Raw genomic sequence first — 21,526 nt, 5'->3', positions numbered from 1 at the left:
GTGTCGCCTGGAGGCACCCAAACCCTTTGCTTGAGATGTTTCTCAAGGGTGGGACAGGATACCTGAAGTCTTGGAGCAGGGAGCAATTTAAATGGCAGGAAGGCAACACAAAATAGTAAGAATAGTGTTTCTAGCTCTTTGTCTGGGAAACGTCCATCTGGACAGGCTGAGCTCTTTAAAAATCTCTAACCCCTGGAGCAAGGCAGTTCCAGCTGATGGAGAGATGGCAGCCCATCCTCTTCAGGGCATAGGGCAGATGTGTGCCCTCAACTCTGCCCCCAGGGCTCTGCTCATCCCACGGGCACCTGCTGCAGCTGAGCAAATCCCAAATGGTGCCCATTTTATGCCAGGAAAGGTTTCCACATGCAGCATGAACCAAAGCTGTGGTCTCCTCAAGGCTCATCAAGGCACAAGCTCCTCAAACTCAGCATCCCTGTCCCAGTGAGCTGCAGCCCTGCCCTGCCCATCATCCTTTCTCCTCCACCACGGCAGGGAGACATCTCCCCTCATCCAGTCCTGAAGGGAGTCTCCAGGAGCCACATAAGGGAGTGAAGAGAGACCTACCAGGGGGCGAGTTCTCCATCACCTCAGCCTGGTAGGAGCTCTGGGTGAAGAGGGGGCGGTTGTCGTTCTCATCCGCTATGGAAATGACCAGCAGGTCGAAATCCTAAAGGAAAGTTGGGACAAGAGGGCGATGACCACAGTGTCCTTTCCTTGAGCCCACCTTCCCCCTCTGGGGCAGTCAAAGGATGCTCCACTATCATTGTGGTTGTCCAGCTCTCCAGCCCAACACTGTCCCACCTTCCGTGACATCTGCTGTTGCATGGAGTCAACAAATGACTTTGGACTCGCCCTAGATCCCACTGCTCCTGTTCCCTGCCGGGAATGGGGTTGTAGCCCCCTCCCTGTGATCCCCAGACGCTCTCTGGCGATGGGGCTGCTATCAGAAGCACCGTGGGTAAAGGCAGTGCTTGGTTTTGGCCATTTTCCCCGCCCTGCCCCGCCGGAGGCCCCGGCAGTGTCCGTAATTACCCGCCTGGCATTGCGGATGTTCTCGGGGTTGTCCTTCACCGTCACCGTCAGCCTGTACTCGGCCACCCGCTCCCTGTCCAGCGGGCGGTTCACGTACACCACGCCACTCTGCCGGGGAAACGAGGGAGGAAACACCACAAAATGTCACTTTAGTGGGGAAAACAAGGGAGGAAGCACCACAATGTCACTTTAGTGGGGAAAACACCACAACGCCACTCTACCAGGAAAAACAAGGGAGAAAACACCACAATGTCACTTCAGCGGGGAAAACAATGGAGGAAACACCACAATGTCACTTTAGTGGCACCACAATGCCGCTCTGCCAGAAGAAACAATGGAGGAAACACCACAATGTCACTTTAGTGGGGAAAACAACGGAGGAAACACCACAATGTCACTTTAGTGGCACCACAGTGCCACTCTGCCAGGAGAAACAAGGGAGAAAACACCACAATGCCACTTTAGTGGGGAAAACACCATAATGCCACTCTACCAGGAAAAACAAGGGAGAAAACACCACAATGTCACTTTAGTGGGGAAAACACCACAACGTCACTCTACCAGGAAAAACAAGGGAGAAAACACCACAATGTCACTTCAGCGGGGAAAACAATGGAGGAAACACCACAATGTCACTTTAGTGGCACCACAATGCCGCTCTGCCAGAAGAAACAATGGAGGAAACACCACAATGTCACTTTAGTGGGGAAAACAACGGAGGAAACACCACAATGTCACTTTAGTGGCACCACAGTGCCACTCTGCCGGGAGAAACAAGGGAGAAAACACCACAATGCCACTTTAGTGGGGAAAACACCATAATGCCACTCTACCAGGAAAAACAAGGGAGAAAACACCACAGTGCCACTCTGCCAGGGAAAACAAGGGACAAAACACCACAAAATGTCACTTTAGTGGGGAAAACAAGGGACAAAGCACCACAATGCCACTCTGCTGGGAAAAACAAGGGAGAAAACACCACAATGCCACTCTGCCAGGGAAAACAAGGGAGGAAACCAAACAATGCCACACTGCCAGGGTAAACAAGGGAAAAAACACCACAATGCCACTCTACTGGGGAAACAAAGGAGAAAACGCCACAATGCCACTCTGCTGGGGAAAACAAGGGAGAAAACACCGCAATGCCATTCTAACAAGGGAGAAAACACCACAATGCCACTCTGCCGGGGAAAACAAGGGACAAAACACCACAATGCCACTCTAACAAGGGAGAAAACACCAGTGGGATGCAAGGAATGCTTCCCCTAGGGCATTTCCTGCCAGAACAAGGATGCCAGACCGCACAGCTGGGTTCCCACCCCCATTATCCCAGCATCCCACCCCCTCATCCCAGCATCCCACCCCCTCCCGGGCCGTACGGTGCTGTTGATGTAGAAGGCATTCTCCGTGTTCCCCGCTGTTATGTCGAAGGTCAGCAGCGCGTTGGGGCCCTGGTCGGCGTCGTGGGCGAGCACGCGGGTGACGAAGCTGGAGACGGCGGCGCTCTCGCTCAGCGTGATGTTCATGGGCAGGTTCAGCAGCACGGGGTCGTTGTCGTTGATGTCCAGCACGCGGACACCCACCACCATCTGCCAGGGAGAGGAGCAGGGCAGGCATGTGGCACGCCTTTCCAGGCCGCCCATCCTTTTCTTGCACTCTCCAGGCAAGAGGCCCAGGATGGAGAGGCCTCTGGACACAAAGAAGGAGGTGGAGTGGAGGAGAATGAAGCCAGAGACCAAAAGGGAAGGATCTAAGCATGGGGACAGCTCAGAGCCCCCCGTGCCAGCGTGGGGACTCACGGTGGAGCTGAGGGGAGGCACGCCCCGGTCGCGGGCGGCGATGGTGAGGTTGTAGAAGGGGATGTTCTCGCGGTCCAGCTCGGCGTCCTTCCGCACCCGCAGCTCTCCTTCCACCGGCGAGATGACAAATTCCCCTGCCGGAGACAGCGGGGCCGTGGCTCTCACCGGGCTTTGGCTCCCCAAGGAGGGGCTTGTCTGGGAGCTGGGGCAGCACGGCAGGTTTGGGGACAAGCCCATGCCCCGTTACTGCAGGTACAGGAGGATTGACACCCGGGGACTGTGCGGGGTGCACCCCAGGTAGCACCAGGAGCAGGGGATGGGGGGAATGGCCAAACAAGAGGAGCCTGTCCCCATTTTCTGGGCCTTTCTGAAAATGCCAACAGCCCCTCTGTGCCCTGGGATGGCCAGAGCAGGGTGGGCCATCCCAGCACTGGACCTCCACAGCACTGACCCTCCACGAGCCAAAGGCCTTGTCCTGCTTGTTGTGGAAAAGCTTTGGGCTTCCAGATTCTGCCTTCCAGATTCTCTGGAGCAGTCACCACTCCCTTCACCAAGGGACATCCAGATGTCTCCATGGTTAGGGATGCCCCCAGCTCCTCTGCCATCTGCACCATGGTGCTGGTGGAGCTGTGAGTGCTGGAGAGCAACTCAGTCCCCCAACACCCTGCAAACCCCACAGGGACTTGGGGACAAGGCTCAGTTTTTGCACTTTTTTTTTAATGGCCTTTATAACTTCTTTTTGCCTTTATTGCTCAGCAGTTTTCCCCCTTCCCTCCACCAGCCCCAGGCACCCCCTGCCCGGGCACGAACAGGTTAAGTTTCCTGTTGCTCAAACAGGATTTCCTGGTGTCGACAGGCCGAGCCGGGAGGGAGGATGGCGTTTCTGAAGCGCTTCCTCCCCGCGCTCCTGCGAGCCAGGCTCCTCCATGGGGCAGCCAGGGGGACAGGGGACACCCCGTGCGTGTGTGCCCACTCACCCAGGGGGTCCCCGGCGATGATGCTGTATTCCACTTGTCCGCTGGGCCCCGAGTCGCCGTCGTGGGCCAGGAAAGTCCAGACACGAGGGCCGGGCTGGCCCTCGGTGACATCGAAGGGCCCCTCGTAGGGCCGCGGGAAGGTGGGACAGTTGTCGTTGATGTCATTGAGGTTCACCAGCACCTGCGGCCACGGGCAGAGGCACGAGGGTTGTGAGAGGAGAGGGTGGAGGGGAAGGGAAGAGCACCCTGCTGGCCACGGGCATGGGAAGCTGTGGAAGGCACAACACCTCCTGTATTTCTGGTTTTCTGGGCGCACCAGACATCCAGCTCACCGCTCAGAGAGTCAAACTCGGTTATTCCTGATCGTGCCCGCCCTACACGCACACTGCAGGGCTCCAGCTGCACACTGCCAAACCTCTGGGCCACACGCCATGGGGGAACTCAACCCAAAAGCCCAATGTCCCCCACATCAATGTCCAAGGAGGACAAAACCACAGAGATGAGTCTGGAGACACGCGATCTCTGCGGCCAGCTGCACACTGGCTCACTCCTCTGCCTCCAACAAATACTTAATTCCTAATGCTGGGCAAACTTTAAAAAACTGACCGGTTGCATCCTTGTCCCAACAAAGCCACCACCACTGGTGGCACAGGTGGTTATGAGAAAGGCACTGGAAATGAGGAGTTTTCTGACCTCCTGGTTGAAGAACAGTGAAACCCACCAGATGGGCATTTGTTGCTGATTAAATCTAATCTTTATAGAGAGTACATCCAAGATTCTTCTCCGTTTCCTAGCAGTGGAGAAAACAAACACTGTCATGCCTTATCAGGGTCCCATCACTGGGGATCTCAAATAATCCCTAAACCTCCTCCTAAAAGCTGTGTTTTCATACACTGCTGGCACAAACTCCTGGAGCAGTGGAGGGAGGGTGTTTCCATCCTTCCTGGCTTTGGTGCTTGTTGCTGAAGGGGTTTCCAAGTTCGTGTCTCTGCTTGAGCCAAGTGCAGGGGAAGATCTGCCCTCGCCTGCAGTGCATGGCTGCTGTGCCTTCGCTGCCTGCAGTTAAACACTGGCTCTGTCCTGGGCCAGGAAGCCATCCCCAGCACCATCAGATGCCCAAATGTGAAGGCTTTCCCTTTGTCCAAGCACGGACTCCCACTGCCAGGCTTGTGTGGACAGATTTTATCCATAAAAATTTCCTACACCGGTACCTCCCCTTTAGTTTTTCTTTTTTTTTTTTTTTTTCCCTTCACACACAAGAATTTATCTCCTCTTGGGGGATTACAAAACCTGTGGCTCAATATCAGGGTGAGGTACAACGGTCCATGGCAATCAAGACAGAAGGTTTAACCCATCCCTGCCACCTGCTGACCACCAAATCAATCTGGGCATGCTGTAGAATTTGTCAAATTTTGGTTTTGGTCACAAAAACAATCGGTGCACTCTATTCCTGCAAAATATTTGCTTTGGAGCTGCTCGCCTGCCCTCCCCAGTCTTTGAGCAGCGCACTGAGTTCAGGTCACCATGGCCCAGGGAAAACAGAGCTACAGAGAAAAGCAACATAAAAATGACTAGAGGCTTTAAATAACCTCCTTACAAGGGAAAAGGGAATTTTCAAAGCACATAAATAGCAAGAAGAGATAAAGATGAAGCTGAAATTAATGTTATAGCAATGCTTCACTTCCTGCCGTCCCTTCAAGGACCAAGAGGACATTTCAAGAAAACATAGGAGGAGGAGCTCCAGGAGTTTCTTTGCGCCCTTGCAGGACCAAATAACCAGGTTAACAAACCCAGAAACACCTCTTGTGCATGACCCTGTTTTGAAACACCCTTGAGGGAGAGCAAGGCGACAGCAACTGGGCAAACCGGCCACATCTGGCTGAAGCAACCGGTGGCCACTGGGAAGGAGATGTGAAACTGCTCTCCAAGTGGGAACTCCCTGACCCCGGAGAGGCCGGGGTGTCGCAAGCCCCCCGCCAGCTCCTCACCGTGGCTGTGGACGTCAGCCGGCGCGAGACGATGGGGCACTGGTCGGTGGCGGTGACCACCAGGGTGTAGCGCCCGTGGCTGATCTCGTAGTCCAGCTCCTTGACCGTGCGGATCTCGCCCTGCAAGGACAGGGCGTGAAGGGACAGGCGCGGGGACGCGCGCGCAGCGGGGCCGGCGGCCGCACTGACCGTGGCGTTGTCGATGTGGAAGGCACCCAAGATGTTGCCCTCGGTGATGGCGTAGGCCACCGTGCCGTTGGGTCCCTCGTCCTGGTCCAGGGCCTGCACGGTGACCAGGCTGGCGTTGAGGCTGGAGGGGCCCTCGTCCAGGGTCACCTCGTAGAGCTGCTGCCGGAAGGCGGGAGCGTTGTCGTTCTCGTCCAGGATGGTGACGTACACCGTGGTGGTGGCCTGTGGGACACGGGACACCGTGGTAAGCACTGTGGAGGCATTTGCTGGGCAGTCAAGGCTGGATCTGTCAAGGTCAGTGACCAACAATGGCTCAACACTGCCAAGAGACACAGAAAGCATTCAGGGCTCCAAGTGAAATGAGCCGTGTCTTCAGATGCGCTTGCAGGTGATGGCTGCGTACAGAGATAAATCAGAGATTAAATCAGAGATTAAATCACACCCTCGTTCCCAAGCAAAGTGCTCTGTGGGACACAAATCCCAGAGATGATGCTGCCACAGCTCAGGGGAGGAACAAAACCGAGCATCTGGGACCACTGGACTGACCACCCATGGCCCCTGTCGGAGACATCTTTTATGAAAAATCCTTTCCTTAGGATTTTTCCTCCTGAGAAGCTGGGAGGCCTCAGAAACAAAATGTAAACAATGGTTATCTGCTGCTGTGGAATGCAACAGGTGCATCTGGGATTGGCCCGTGTTGGGTGTTTGTAATTAATGGCCAATCACAGTCAGCTGGCTCAGACAGAGTCCAAGTCAGAGCCTTTGTTATCATTCCTTCCTATTCTATTCTTAGCTAGCCTTCTGATGAAATCCTTTCTTCTATTCTTTTAGTGTAGTTTTAATGTAATATATATCATAAAATAATAAATCAGCCTTCTGAAACACGGAGCCAGATCCTCATCTCTTCCCTCAACCTGAGACCCCTGTGGACACCATCACAGTCCCACCACCTCCCTGCTGACCACAACCTCACTGCTGGCCAGGCTCGGCTGGATCAGAGCCTCTTCCAGTGGTCCCTGGCCCTGCACAGGCACCTGGATGTCCTGTCTGTCTCACAGGGGTGTCACCCCACCTGGGATGGGCTGGTGTTTATTGTTTATTGCACAGAGCGGGGGGCTTGGAACAATAAACCATTTCCTTGGCGTGTCTGGGCTTCATGCCCACACCTTCCCCCAGCAACAAATTTCTCCCAGCCAGCCAAGGGTTACGTTTTTGGCAGGAGCATCAGAGCCGTGTTCGCTGTAAAAACCGCAATGCCACACCGTAATTAGGTACTTTTCTACTTCCCTGCACACTCCAGATTCAGAGCAGGCGGGCAGCAAAGTTTCCTGCGGGTTGCACAACTCCAAGTTCTCTGGGCTTCACTTTCCAGGGAAAGCTGACTGGAAATGAGGCAGCTCTCAGCTGCAGCCAGAGGCTTTGTTGATGCCTTTGGAATTTGGAGAGCAGCTCCAGGAGGAGTTATGTGTCAGAGCACGGGGCTGCTTTGGTCTTTCAGGGCAAAGTGCAAACGGGCTGTAGGAGGGGGAAGATGGGGCTTTGCTCCCATTGTTTTTTTGGGAAAGCTCCGTTTCCTTTTCCAAGTGGGCACTGCTCCGAGTAACCCCTCCCTGTACCTGCTGCCCGTTCATCCCAGGACTGCAGGGATCCATCCCAGGAGGTTCTGCCTCCTCAATCCTCACAAACAAGGCACAAACAGTAATTGAGAGCAAAGTTACAAGCCGGCCCAAGGAATCAGCTCCTTCTGGGAAGAGGGACGGAGACCATCACCCGCAAGTCCCTTGGCACGGCGAGCACCCTCCTTAGCACCCCAAAACCGCTCTGAGTGAGGCTGTAAGGGGAGGAACGCAGCCGAGGCACCCTTCACGAGGAGGAGGAGGGCTCCGAAGGCATCCCCACCCCGGGCGCTCCCTGCAGCCTCTCACCTCCGGGGGGTGCTCGCCCTTCTCGGCAGCGCTGCGCTGCGAACCGCGATGAAATTTCCTGTGTGTCCCAGTCCGGCTGCGGCTGCGGGGCTGCTCGGAGCGTGCGGGGGCTCTGCCGAGGCCGCCCCAGCCCGGCCACCCCTGCGCCATGGGCACGGCGCGCCCCCGGCCCGGGCTGCTCCTGGCTGCGCTCTGCCTGCTCGCCTGCCACGGTAAGCCCGGCTCGCTTCGCTCTCCCCCGTGCCCGCAGAAACTCTCCCCTCCGGGGCTGCGCTCCGCCACGAGCAATCCCGAGTGCTCGGGGCATTATTCGCTCTCTCCCCCCATGGTTTTGGTGCGTGCGGGATCGAGCCAGCCTTTCACACGGCGCTGGGGTGAAGGGGCTGCAGGGGAGCTGCTGCTCTAAAACTCTGAGAGTGTTTTTCGCTTTCTTCCTCTGCTTTGATCTAACATGCGTGGAAGGCAAGCAGCCCCCTGTCCCCGCCAGCCTCTCGGGCTGGAAAAGCCGCTCCGTTCCCTCACTTTTCCCTGGCACGGGGGGGTCCCACGGTGAGAAGAGACCCCTCCAGCAGCGCAGGGGGAGCTGAAGAGGTCTTTTCTCGAGAGAGAGAGAGAGAGAGAGAGGGGATTTGTGCCCGCGGGGCTGGGATACCCTCTCTGAGGATGCCGCCGGGTGGGCAGCCGGGGCCACCGAGCTGTCCTGGCCCGGAGTGAGCGATTCCCGGGGCTGGGAGCGTTCCCCAGCCCGCTGGCTGCTCTCAGCGGGATGGATGCTGCGGGAGGGGGATGCTCTACTCCTGAGCCCGCAGAGCAGCGTTCCCCAGCCCCCCGGCTGCTCTCAGCGGCATGGATGCTGCGGGAGGGGAATGCTTCACGCCTGAGCCCGCAGAGCAGCGTTCCCCGGCCCGCTGGCTGCTCTCAGCGGCATGGATGCTGCGGGAGGGGGATGCTTCGCGCCTGAGCCCGCAGCAGCCCCGGCAGAGCAGCGCTCCGTGCGGGGCTCCGGGCCAGGCAGGCAGCGGGGCCGGTGGCGTTAACAACGCGGTCCCACCCTGGACGGAGGCTCGGAGAGGGAAGCTGGGAAGGAGCGTGGTCCCTCCTCCCGGCCCTGCGCAGGCGGGGGTGAGCATCGGGCTTGGCTTCACCCTCCCTCCCGGGACAGAGCGGCTGCCGCCACGGTTTCTCCGGGAAAAGATCCCCAAAGGTGCCCCAATGGGGCCAGAGGTGCCTTCTCCTCTCCTGTGTGACAGCAAGGCTGCTGTGGACTGGACCACGTTTTGCTTCTCATCCGAGCCGTCAGGGAGCAATTCCCAGCATGTCCACGGGGATTTGGATGATTTCATTTATGCATCTGGGGCGCTGGGACTGAACTTCAGGCCTTCTGCAGTGCAACGAGCTGGGATGCTGATGCTCGGCGCGAGGCTGGTGCCAGAGGAACTGAGCTTTGCGCAGACCCAAAACTTCCCGAGCCCCTGGCTAATTTTAGCAGGGATTGATGGAGAAGCGGCCCTTGGAGACATCCAGCCTGGGGATGCTGGCAGCAAGGTGGATGGGGAAGTGGCTCCTCTTCCCCTACAGCACGGCAGCTGAGCTGGGCTTCCCAAAATCACATCCCAAGCGCTGTCCCTGAGCCAGGGGTGTGCTGGAAGAGGAGCAAGGCAGTACCCCCGAGGCTGCTCCCTTCCCTGCCTGGATGATGGGAACCCCTCTGCTGGGAACCCTGTTGGTGGAAACCCCACTGCTGGGAAGCCATTTGGCCCCTGGGGTGCAGGAGATGGGGGCTGTTAGCACGTCTCAGGCATCTCCAGCAAGTGTTTTTGTCTCCTCTTTCCTTCGTGCTCGAGGTATTTCTGCGCATCTCACCCGGCTGATAACTGTGAGGCACAGTCACAGCACAGTGATGATGGGGCTCCGGGCACTTTGATGTGAGCCTGCTACGAGAACTCCCAGAGGAGGAAGCAAAGCAAGCAGAGCTCCTTGCCCCATCTCTGTCTCTCCTCTGCAGCAGGTGAGCCCCTCCAAAGGCTCCATGCCCTGATCCCTGCAGGATCAGGAAAAGAGTGGAAATCCCTTCTGCCAAGCACAGGAGGGCAGCTCAAACACCTGCTTGCCAGGGCCAGGGACCAAACATGGGAGAAGCAGCCAGGAGAGGCTTTTGGTCGCTGACCCAGAATAAAATCCTGATTTATTTGAGCTGCTGGTCAGCCAAGCAGCACCGGTTTCTGCACTTTTTGTGTTTCCCTTTTGTCTGAAAGCAGAGTTCCCAGGTGTCAGGAGAGTGATGCCAGCACTGCACTGGGCTCTGTGCCCCACCAACACAACACCACTGGCTGCAGGCAAAGTTACTGAGGAGCCAAGGAGGAAAAGGGACGCTCCTGGCACCTGCTTGAGACCCCCTCTGCCTTTACCAGATGGTGACAAGACAACAGCTCTCAGCTCAGCCTCTGACTTCAAAGGGAACGGCTTGGCAGGGGTGTGGAAGGAGCCAGGCCTGGGCTCTGGGCATGGAAGAAGCCCAGGAGATTAGGGATCTGTGGGCTTTGGCATAAAGACACCACCAGAAGACATCTCCTCTGGGCTCCATCTGGCATCCAGCGCGTGTTTGAAGCCTCGGTGCCTCTTGGGGAGGGAGCACCAAGTGCCCTGGCCCTGCTCTGGGCTGCACTGTGCCTTGCCAGCTGCTTTCCCCTCCACTGCAGGGCTCTGAGAGCCTTCCCCCGCTGAGGAGAAGGAAGGGGAGCCTGCAATGCTGAGGGTTGCACACATGGTAACCTCTGCCCCTCCCCGAAAGCGTGGGCTGAGCTGACTTTCCATCCAGACGGTTCCCATCAAGCCCTGGAGGTGGAGGCTGGATGGCTCAGCAAGGCAGAGCCTCACAAAACATACAAGGATGAGCCCTCCTTCATCCGAGGGGTTGTGTGGAAAACAAAAGGCTCCTGCAGGCACTTTTGGAAGGTGTTGGAAGTGTGGCTTCCTGCAATAGAGCCCTGGCTTCCCTTCCTGCGGCTCCCAGGAGAGCCCCGATGTGAATGGGGCACTTCCCCTTGCAGCAGGTATCAGGAGCACATCTGAAGCGCCTTTTGTGCTCAGAACCCCTCCAGCCTGGCTGTGCACCGTGGGCCCAGCAGCAGCCCAGCAGAAGGAGAAGTCAGGGCCTGAAAACGAGACTGAAAGAGGCAGCGCTGAGCTCAGGCCGCACAAACCTCAGCGCAGAGCAGCTCCAGGCCGTGCCCTGCGCGTGCTGTGGGGAGCAGGAAGCAATTACCCAGCGTGGTCAGGCAAAGGTCACAGCAGCCCTGCCTCTGGGGGCTCCAGAGCAGGGATGCAATGGGGCTGATCCCCTGCCAAAGCCTCCCTGTCCCTGCAGAGCATCCCTGCAGAGCATCCCTGCAGAGCATCCTCGGGCAGCGACTCAGCGGCCGCTCCTGCAGCATCCCCCGAGAGTCACAGGTAACCACCAGCGGTGGGAGGCACGATTTTGGTTTCGTCTGGTGACACAGTGCTCTCTGGGTGGCCCAGCAGTGGGAGCCCTGGGCTGGCTGGCTCGTCACACCCAGCCTGTGACTACTGACGCCCTCGATATAGCAAGCGAGAAACCTCAAAGCAAAACGTGGCACAACAGGATGTTACCAAAATAAAAGAGAAACATCTCGTCCTTGCAGCATCTTCTCCGCTGCAAACCAGCCCCAGAAATCTCTTTTCTACTGTAATTTGAAGTAAATAAACCCAGAATCTGCTTTTCCTCCTGCTTTCAAAGTGATGTTAGCGCTCCTGCAAACGTGAGGGAGTGGCAGGAGCAGCAAAACCTCTCCTGGCTTTGCACTTTTCCATGCCCTCAAGCACAGCTCCCCTCACCCAGCAGAACCCTCCACCCACGTGCTGGGGAAAGACCAGCAGTGCCTGCTGCTCCCACTCTGCTGCCACGCCTTCTGCCCACATCCCAGAATTTCTTTCTGAAAATCGTTTCCATTTCCCAGCAGCTCCTGGCTGTCAGCATCAGCCGGTTCCCCCTTTTCCTCCCTGGGGGCTGAGAAACAAGGAGGGTGGGACCTGCTCCCCGCCTCATCTGGGGCAGAGGGAGGGGCACTGCTCCTCCTAGCACTTTTCTGTTTGTTTTCGCTCCTGTTTGTTATTTTTCTGCAGCTGGCCCAGCTGTGCCGGTGTTTCCTCCCTCACAAGCCATAACCCCGCTGCCTTGCTCCTCCTCTGCCTCCCTGCCCCACACCTCTGCTGGCCCCAGGGAGCTCCTGCCTCCCTGCTGCAGGTGCTAAACCCTGTTTAAAGCATTTCTCTCATGCAGAGTTCATTTCTAGGGTGAAGTTGTGCTCCCAGCCCCACTACAAAATCCTGCAAGGTTTGGGCTAGAAGGGAGTTAAAGATCGTGCAGTTTCCACATCTTCCCCTATCCCAGGTTGTTCAGAGCACCATCCAAACTGGCCTTGGGCACTTCTAGGGATGGGACAGCCACAGCACTTGTGGGCAAACCCTGCCAGGGCCTCCCCACCCTTTGCCAGCATCGGTGGTGGGTTTGCAGTGCTTTTTTGGCCAGTTTTGCTACAAAAAGTTGTGCTACTATCAGAACCCAGGACATTGCTCTGGCTGCCCTGGGTGAATGGAGACCCTGGTAAGAGGCTCAGAGACCTTGGCACGGAGTCAAAGACACCTGTGCCTTTGATTTTAGCCCATGGAAACAATTACCAACTTTGTGTGAGGAGTTACAAGCCTCAAGGGTTTGAGTGGAATGATAGTGAATTCATCACAGGGTGAAAAAGTAGAATTTTTGGGGTTCAATTTCTGGGGTTAGAATGGGGATTCAAGAAGGTCAATTTTTGGGGTTAGAATGGGGGTTCAAGAGGGTTCAGTGTTTGGGGTTATAATGGGGGTTCAAGAGGGTTCAATTTTTGGGGTTAGAATGGGGGTTCAAGAGGGTTCAGTTTCTGGGGTTAGAATGGGGGTTCAAGAGGGTTCAATTTTTAGGGTTAGAATGGGGGGTTCAAGAGGGTTCAATTTTTTGAGTTAGAATGGGGGTTCAAGAGGGTTCAATTTTTGGGGTTAGAATGGGGGTTCAAGAGGGTTCAGTTTCTGGGGTTAGAATGGGGGTTCAAGAGGGTTCAATTTTTAGGGTTAGAATGGGGGGTTCAAGAGGGTTCAATTTTTTGAGTTAGAATGGGGGTTCAAGAGGGTTCAATTTTTGGGGTTAGAATGGGGGTTCAAGAGGGTTCAGTTTTTGGGGTTAGAATGGGGGTTCAATTTTTGGGGTTAGAGTGGGGGTTCAAGAGGGTTCAGTTTTTGGGGTTAGAATGGGGGTTCAATTTTTGGGGTTAGAATGGGGGTTCAATTTTTGGGGTTAGAATGGGGGTTCAAGAGGGTTCAGTTTTTGGGGTTCGAATGGAGGGTTCAAGACGCAAGATGGAGGAATCTGGGTGTGTCCTGTCTTTCTTCTTCTTTTTGTTTGCCTCCACTTTCTGCTATGATGGTGGCACTTCTGGATTGGTTTAGAGTAGAGACAGACTGTCTAACATAGGTGATGGGTATTGGAAAATTTTTGTGAATGAAGCACACATGGTTTTTAGTATAAAAACTAACACCATCCAAAGGGCGTGCCGCGAACCGACCTGCTGGACAGATCTCAGCAGGTCAGAGAAAGAATGTGATAGATGAGAGAAAATAAACAACCCTGAAAAGCAGAGCTGAGGAACCTCGACTTCTTTGGTCACAGGGGTGGGAAAAAGACTTTTCAATGCCTTGGGAGCCATTTCAGCACCGCAAAACCCAGGGTAAGCGCAGGCTCTGATGCGGTACCTTGTCGTTGGCAGGAGGAGCAGCAGCGTTCCTGATCAGCACCCCGTACTCGCTGTGCGTGTGCCCCGAGGGCCAGAACGTGACCCTGAGCTGCCGTGTCAGCGGCGCCCTGGCCGAGCGGCACGACCTGCTCTACAAGACCTGGTACTTCAGCAGCACGGGTGACCAGGGCTGCTCCGACAAGCGCCACGTCCGCAACGTCACCGACAGGGAGCTGCACCACGACCTGGCCAGGCACCACAACGCCTCCCAGAAAGCCTCCTCCCCGGGCAGGCCGAGCGGCCACCGCGGCGTGGAGCTCGTCCTTGACCACCACGGCGCCTTCCACATCGTGGTGACCAACGTGACGCCGCAGGACAGCGGCAATTACTGCTGCTACGCCGTGGAGGTCAGCAGGGAAGGGCACGGCAAGCCCCACACCCTGCAGGTGGCCCACGGCTTCGTGGAGCTGCAGGTCCAGAGAGGTGAGGCTGTCCTGACAGGGAAAGGGTATGGGGGATGCAGCAATGGGGATGGGGAGGTCGTGGTGAGCCCCACACCCTGCAGGTGGCCCATGGCTTCGTGGAGCTGCAGATCTGGAGGGGTAAGGCTGCCCTGAAAGCCCTGCCAGGGAAAAGGCTGGTGGGGGATGAAGTTCTGGGCATGGGAAGATCGTGGCAAGCCCTGCACTCTGCAGGTGGCTCATGGCTTCATGGAACTGCAGATCCAGAGAGGTGAGGCTGCCCTGCCAGCCCTGCCAGGGCACAGTGCCAGGTGGGGGATGCAGCACTGGGGATGGGGAGGCAGCTGCGCTGATGCTGGAAGTGCAGGGCACTTCTGGGTGCAGTTCCAGAAGTCAAAGTTGAAGGTTTCACTCTCAAGCAGTGAAACATTTAAAAAAAAAAAAGGAAAAAATCTTGATAACTGGAGAGGCTGGAATGCAGTAAAATCCATGGTACATAGTTTCAGTGATCTTCAACCTCCTTCTGGCAGAGAGGAGAACAAGGCTCAGCTTGAAAGGAGCTGGCTGGTGGTGCAAGCCAGGCTGAGGGCTCACAGATAACCTTGGGACAGCAGCCCAGTGGGAGAGGCAGGAGGGAGGGGAAGGCATCTCCTGGCCTTGATTTGCAGTGTTAGCTTTTCTTTTAGACTAAAAAAAAAAAAATTAAATATTGTCTGCACGGTCAGGGATGGGCCCTGTTGCCTTGGACAAAGGGGGTCTGGCAGCAGGGATCTCAGGGAACACTTTTCAGGATTAAACTCCTGCTTTGGGCTGCTCTGGGATGATCTTCTCAATACCAGGCAGAAAAGGCAAGGACAAGCCAGCAGGTCGGGAGTCCTGTGGGACCGGAGCGAATCCTGAGCTTCTCTGTTCTCTTCTGCAGGCAAAGGAGGCCTTCAAAACTGCACATTTCACACTGCCACCGGCAAAGGTAAAGGGCAAAACCCCTCTCTGCTGGCCATCCTGGCCCAAGCATTCCCTAGGGATCAGTGCCCACACGCAGCCTTACACCCCGGGGTTGGGAGGGTTCTTTCCAGTGCTGTTCCAACAGGGAGTGCATGTTTAGAACAACTGTCCTGTTGTTTTAAAGCCCCTGAGCCCCCTCCCGCAGCAGGGGTTTAGTGGCTGCTGCCCCAAGCACACGGGAAGGGACAGAAAGGCAAAGAGTTGCAGGAGCCTCCTGCTGCACCCCGAGCCTGGGCCACCTCTGCCTGAGCAGGGGAAACCCAAACCTTGCTTGAGTGCTCAGACAGCACGGGGCTCCCCCAGAGCTGTGTCTGGACATGGAGATGCCCCCACTTCACTGTGCAGTTGTGTCGCTCTGCCTGTCCCCCTTTGCTGGCTCCTAAATGGGCAGAATGGGCTAAAATGATTTTGCAGCATGCCCAGACAAGGCAAGCAGCTCCTGCTCCCCATGAGCTGTGCTTTCCTGTCCCTAACCTTCAGTCTCAAGTGTTGGGACACCCTGCCCTGTCAGGAAAAAAGAGAAAAATGTCCCCTCCTAAAACACAGGCACACAGGGAAAGAAGCTGCTTCCTCACAGGGATGCACAGGAGAGGAACTGAACCTGCCCCTGGTTTAAGCAGCCCTCAGCCTCACACAAGCCATCCCACAAGGACCTCGATGGCCACAGATGTGCCTGCAGGCTGCCAGGCTTTCGGGGAGCCCCTGGGGGTGGCATTCTCAGGGGCACATTCATTCGCAGAGGGTGACAAGCCCTTTGATGCCTGAGCACTTTGAGGCTGGCACTGGCTCAGAGTCAGTGCCCCAAAGCTGCTGGGAGCCTTTATCAGGTTTCTCTCCTAGAAGATCAAAAACCTTGGGATGTCCCGCAGCAACGAAGGGGTTTGGCTGGGGTTCTGACAGGATGCTTCAGAGCTTATCGCCACAGCTGGCAGAGCATCCTGCTGGTGTGGGACCACACTGCCTCAGCTCTGAGGCAACACAGGGCTGCCCTGTGCTGGATTTCATGCTCTTTAAGGTCTCTTCAATCCTAAACAATCTGTGATTTTGGCCTGGGGAACCCAAGGGAGGGAAGGCGGATGGTCGGGCTGATCTCTGCTCTTGTGTTGCAGACATCACGGCGGCCGCGCTGGCCACGGGCGCCTGCATCGTGGGCATCCTCTGCCTGCCCCTCATCCTGCTCCTCATCTACAAGCAGAGACAAGCTGCCAGCAGCAGACGTACGTGCCAGGGCCCACCCTCCCCTCCTGGGCCGGCTGGGGTGTGCTCCACTGGGACCAGGTCCCATGGATGTGGTGTGAGGTGCCCTGCCAGGATTCTCCTGGAGCTCTCCTGGGAAGCACCAGGCATTCCTGCAGGCTGCTGTGGGACAGGAGGGGACACCAGCAGCGTGCTGGAGGCTCTGACACTGTGAGGATGATCCCTGCTGAGCTCTTCCCCCACACCCACAGTGAGAGCCGTCTCATGTTCTCATCCCTCCCTCCACTGCACGCCCGAAACAGAAGCTTTGCCTCCTAAGTGACTGAAGAGCATTATCTGCACTTTTTCTCACCTTCCCCTTTAGAAAGGCCCTGGCATGTCTGTGGCCACAGCACAGGTGTCCCCTGTGCCGCCCCAGCCCTGGCTGTGCTGAGGCAGAGCCCCTGCCCCTGCCTGGCTCCCCAGGATTTCAGAAATGAAGCGGAAAGGGGCACCACCTTTAACTGGCAGAGCCATTTCATCACCCTTGGGCAAGAGGGGCCCTGTGGTTTTCCTCCCCCAGCTCGGTGGGGGCTGTGGGGCTCCGAGGAGCCCTTTGGAGAAGTGGTTTGTGCAGCAGCAGGAGGGCACAGTGCCAGCAGTGCCAGCCACCAGAACGGGAACTGTGCTTTGCACAGCCACACCCCGCAGCCGCCCCTTTGGCTCCCACCTCCATCTGCAGAGCATCACCTGGATGCTGCCTCACCCCAGAGGGCAGGCAAAATCCAGGGGGGTTTGTCTCTCAGGTGTCCTGGACCAGGTTATTCCCACCCAGCACCTTTCTTTGGCACAGTTTGGGCCAAAACTTGAGCATCTCAGCCAGGCAGAGCCCAGTAACGGGGGCTGTGGGAAGGAGGGAATGCCTGACCCGGTGCTGCCCAGCCAAACAGGGGCAGCCAGGTGCCAGGTGGTGTTTGCAGAGCCCCAGGTGGGTGCTGAGTGCACCTGGGCACAAATGGGGCTGGGCTGCAGCTGCACCTCGCTTCACCCCACTGCTGGAGTGTCCCTTCCCCTTCCTTGGAGCCTGGGGTGTCCATCTGGGGAGTGGACAAGTGGGAGAGGGCAGGGGTGCAGAGGAGGAGGTTTTAGGGCTAAAGAAGCAGGTGAGGGAGGGAGGAATGCAAAGGGAGAGGAGGAATTGGAGGGGGATAAGACACCAGAGCCCAGCCCTGGCAGTGGGTCCGGGCCTGATGCTGGGCCCTGTGCTGCCAGCACTCACCCCACACATTTTGCCTTTGGCAGGTGCCCACGAGCTTGTCAGGATGGATAGGTAAGGAACCCAGGAGCTCCCAGCTCCTCACACCCCGTGCAGCCTGCATCCCAGACCCTGTTCAGGGCTTGTCCTCTCCTCCCGCCCCTTGGATCTGGCACAAATCCCCAGCCCAGCAGAATGGAAGGGCTGCTGGCGTCACCCCGCCCCGAGTCCTTTCCCTTTCTGGGAAATCACTGTTTCTCTTCCTTCTGTCCATGTGGAAGGTGCCTCCTTCCCTTTTTCAAGGGCCTGCCTCTCCCTGCACCCCAGGAAGATCTGAAACCACTTGGGCTGAGCTTTCCCCCTGCTCTGGGCTCCCTGTTTGCTCTCAGCTGAGATGCCATGACCTGAAATCACTTTACCCCTGCCCTGGGCTCCCCGTTTTCTCTGAGATGCCACAGCCTGAAACCACTTGGGCTGAGCTTTCCCCCCTGAATTGGGCTCCCTATTTGTTCTTAACTGAGATCCCACAGCCTGAAACCACTTGGCTGAGCTTTCCCCCCAGAATTGGGCTCCCCGTTTGCTCTCAGCTGAGATGCCATGACCTGAAATCACTTTTCCCCTGCCCTGGGCTCTCCATTTGCTCTCAACTGAGATTTCACTGCCTGAAACCATTGGGGCTGAACTTTCCCCCCTGAATTGGGCTCCCCGTTTGCTCTCAGCTGAGATGCCACGACCTGAAATCACTTTACCCCTGCCCTGGGCTCCCCATTTTCTCTGAGATGCCACAGCCTGAAACTACTTGGGCTGAGTTTCCTCCCTGCACTGGGCTCCCCGTTTTCTCTGCGCTCCCACAGCCTGAAACCACTTGGGCTGAGCTTTCCCTCTGCTCTGGGCTCCCTATTTGTTCTTAACTGAGATCCCACTGCCTGAAACCACTTGGCTGAGCTTTCCCCCCAGAATTGGGCTCCCTGTTTGCTCTCAGCTGAGATGCCATGACCTGAAATCACTTTTCCCCTGCCCTGGGCTCTCCATTTGCTCTCAACTGAGATTTCACTGCCTTGAAACCATTGGGGCTGAACTTTCCCCCCTGAACTGGGTTCCCTATTTGCTCTCAGATGAGATGCCACTTTCCCCCCTGAACTGAGCTCCTTGTTTGCTCTCAGCTGAGATGCCATTGCCTGAAACCACTTGGGCTGAGCTTTCACCCTGCCCTGGGCTCCCCATTTGCTCTCTCAGCCGAGACCCCACCACCTGAACCTGCTCCCTGCCCTGCTTGCCTGTTCCCAACGCTCAGCCAAAAAAAAGCTGTATTTGCCCCCCGGGGATACAAAAACCGAGCCGAAACAAGGACGCCAACGCCTGTGTGTCCCTCAGCAGGGCGCAGGGCATCGAGAACCCGGTGTTCGAGGCGGGCCCGGCGGGCAGCGCGGAGCCCCGGGCCCGGGCCCCGCTGCACTACGCGGCCGGCAGGCTGCCCTCCGAGTCCGGCCGGCACCTGCTGTCGGAGCCCAGCACGCCCCTGTCCCCGCCCGGGCCCGGGGACTGCTTCTTCCCCACGCTGGGTGAGTGCCGGCAGGGCTCGGCGCCTCCGAGAGGCTGGGGAGGGAAGGGGAAAGCGGGGGTTGGATATCAGCCGGGAAATTGGTGTTGGTTGTTGGGGAGATGGAACAGGGAAGCCTTGTAAATATGATTGTCTGGCAAAAGATTTTGAGAATGTGGGAACTGTAAGGGAGATTGAAATGAAGGCAAGCTTTGTGATACCTCAGTTACTGAACAACGCGAAAACAATGGTGTGGCCAGCTGAAGGTGATCCCCTTCTGATGGAACAACACCCTCTGCTTGCAGACAGGCCCAAGGCTCAGACCAGACCCTACAGCTTGGCAGAAGGGGCCCAAAGAGGAGTTTTTAGGGTTTAAAATGTAGCACAGTGTGGTAATGTAGTGATTCTTATAGGCTGTATGGAAATGCTATAGGATTTGTATCTTGTACTAGATTGGTTAGTGAGAATCAGAATATTCTACACAGAAGGTGATTTATTGGATTGTAATGGGAACTTTGCTCTCTTAGCTCCTGCCTCTTACCCCGTTTATTCTCTTACCCCTTTTACTCTCTTTCCTGTTACTCTCTCACCTTCTCATCCTCTCTGCCCCTCTCTTCTCTGGGGCCTGCTCTGGGCTGTGTCTGGCACTCCCAGCAGGGCCCTGCACCCAGGCCCTGTGCAATAAACCCCAAATCCCAGCAGGGCCCTGCACCCAGGCCCTTTGCAATAAACCCCAAATCCCAGCACAGCCCTGCACCCAGGCCCTCTGCAATAAACCCCAAGTTCCATAACCAGAAGAAGATTTATTGTATTGTAACGGGAGCCTCGCTCTCTCATCCTCTTTCCCACTCTCTTTACCCCTCTTTCTCTCTCTGGGGCCTGCTCTGAGCTGTGTCTGGCAGCTCCCAGCAGGGCCCTGCACCCAGGCCCTGTGCAATAAACCCCAAATCCCAGCAGGGCCCTGCACCCAGGCCCTGTGCAATAAACCCCAAATCCCAGCAGGGCCCTGCACCCAGGCCCTCTCCAATAAACCCCAAATCCCAGCAGGGCCCTGCACCCAGGCCCTGTGCAATAAACCCCAAATCCCAGCAGGGCCCTGCACCCAGGCCCTCTGCAATAAACCCCAAATCCCAGCAGGGCCCTGCACCCAGGCCCTCTGCAATAAACCCCAAATCCCAGCAGGGCCCTGCACCCAGGCCCTGTGCAATAAACCCCAAATCCCAGCAGGGCCCTGCACCCAGGCTCTTTGCAATGAACCCCAAATCCCAGCAGGGCCCTGCACCCAGGCCCTTTGCAATAAACCCCAAATTCCACAACCTGGCTGCAGAGATCTCTGGTCTCCGTCCGTCCTGACTGTCCTACCCCCATCATCCTACAGCTGGTGACATCAAAAACTTGGTGGCTTGAAAGATGGGAGGGACCTAAGCCCTCTGTTTTCCACACAAAACCAGAGTTTGCTCACTTCCTGGAATGATATCCCCTCAGCTGCGAGCTGGACTAACACCCCTGCTCTGCCTTTTCCAGATCCTGTTCCTGACTCACCAAATTCCTTGAAAGCCTGAGGAGCCCGGAGGAAACCACATCCTGCAGAGCAGGCCATGCTCACCCAGACAACAGCCCCAGGAGTGCCTTAAGAAATGAAGCTGTGTGCAGGATCCCTGCCCTTGCCTCCCACCCTGCCACTGCCCTGGGACTGGAAGTGAACCTCTCTCGCTCTCAGATTTTGATTTTTAACTACCTGTTTCCATGGAGAAGTGCTCTGTACTGCCCACATTCTACAGACTAGCTGGAAATTGAGGATGTGGGGATGGGAGGATGTCCTGCACCTGCAGACTTCCCTGAGGATTAACTTATTGCCAGGCTCTCAGCTCTGCAACATCAACACATTTCTGGATCCTTGACTGAACATCCTCTCTGCGAGTGGATGGTAAAATACTTTATTCAGCATGGAACAAAACAGGATCACCAGCCAACCTTGTACTACCTTTTTCTTTGCAAAACAGGAAGGGGAGAGGCTCCCTGCTGCCACCAGAGCCCTCTTTCCTCACCAGCCTTTTGAAACGGCCATGGACTTGTGATGCTGCTGCCTTTCAGCAGAACACATGTTGGGAGGAGCCTTATTTCTGCTGCACTTTTATCCTTGGCTTGGGATCAGGGCAATTTATCTTTCTGTTTGTTTCATTATCAGTGCTGATTAAAAGGAAAAAAAGGATGTTTATGGTTTTCATTTGGTTTCTTTTTTTCTTTTCTGTTTTTTTCCTAAAGGCTGTCAGTTAGGAAGTTCATCTGGAGGGTGTTGCAGGATATTCCTGTGAGGAGAGCCCCTGTGGAGAGGTGGAGAGATGGGGACACAGTGGGAAATGCTGTGGATGGCTTCCCCTTGCTCTCCTGGGGCC

At 56.4% G+C, this 21,526-nt stretch overlaps 2 protein-coding genes across 3 annotated transcripts in view; one reads left to right on the top strand and one right to left on the bottom strand.

The window, feature by feature from the left end:
- The window catches only part of CDH23 (cadherin related 23), a 217,816-nt gene that overhangs the window by 15,284 nt on the left and 181,006 nt on the right, over positions 1-21,526 (bottom strand). Inside the window, exons 38-44 of the mRNA XM_058029323.1 lie at positions 5,986-6,207; positions 5,797-5,916; positions 3,809-3,989; positions 2,832-2,965; positions 2,412-2,621; positions 1,033-1,140; positions 565-667 (exon numbers count right to left, since the gene is read on the bottom strand). Coding sequence (XP_057885306.1) covers positions 565-667; positions 1,033-1,140; positions 2,412-2,621; positions 2,832-2,965; positions 3,809-3,989; positions 5,797-5,916; positions 5,986-6,207 — 1,078 coding nt within the window. The remainder of the gene's footprint in view (positions 1-564; positions 668-1,032; positions 1,141-2,411; positions 2,622-2,831; positions 2,966-3,808; positions 3,990-5,796; positions 5,917-5,985; positions 6,208-21,526) is intronic.
- On the top strand, positions 8,011-21,338 carry VSIR (V-set immunoregulatory receptor). 2 transcript variants are annotated; one of them, XM_058029321.1, is made up of 7 exons: positions 8,011-8,122; positions 13,727-14,176; positions 15,077-15,124; positions 16,269-16,376; positions 17,638-17,665; positions 18,968-19,152; positions 20,655-21,338. In XM_058029321.1, exons 1-7 carry the CDS (start codon positions 8,059-8,061, stop codon positions 20,690-20,692), a joined length of 921 nt encoding a protein of 306 aa, XP_057885304.1. In that variant the 5' UTR covers positions 8,011-8,058; the 3' UTR covers positions 20,693-21,338. The 2 variants fall into 2 exon arrangements, with proteins under 2 accessions (XP_057885304.1, XP_057885303.1); XM_058029320.1 differs by having other exon boundaries at positions 18,965-19,152.

This window comes from Melospiza georgiana, chromosome 8, assembly GCF_028018845.1.
Source record: "Melospiza georgiana isolate bMelGeo1 chromosome 8, bMelGeo1.pri, whole genome shotgun sequence".
NCBI classification, from domain to species: Eukaryota; Metazoa; Chordata; class Aves; order Passeriformes; family Passerellidae; genus Melospiza; species Melospiza georgiana.
This window is presented reverse-complemented; position numbering and strand designations above follow the sequence as displayed.

Bases quoted from the DNA above. Each gene is read 5' to 3' on its own strand.
- VSIR (XM_058029320.1), top strand. From the start codon at position 8,059: ATGGGCACGGCGCGCCCCCGGCCCGGGCTGCTCCTGGCTGCGCTCTGC. The intron at 15,125-16,268 runs GTAAAGGGCAAA...CTTGTGTTGCAG, and splicing joins TCACACTGCCACCGGCAAAG to ACATCACGGCGGCCGCGCTG. The intron at 16,377-17,637 runs GTACGTGCCAGG...TGCCTTTGGCAG, and splicing joins ACAAGCTGCCAGCAGCAGAC to GTGCCCACGAGCTTGTCAGG.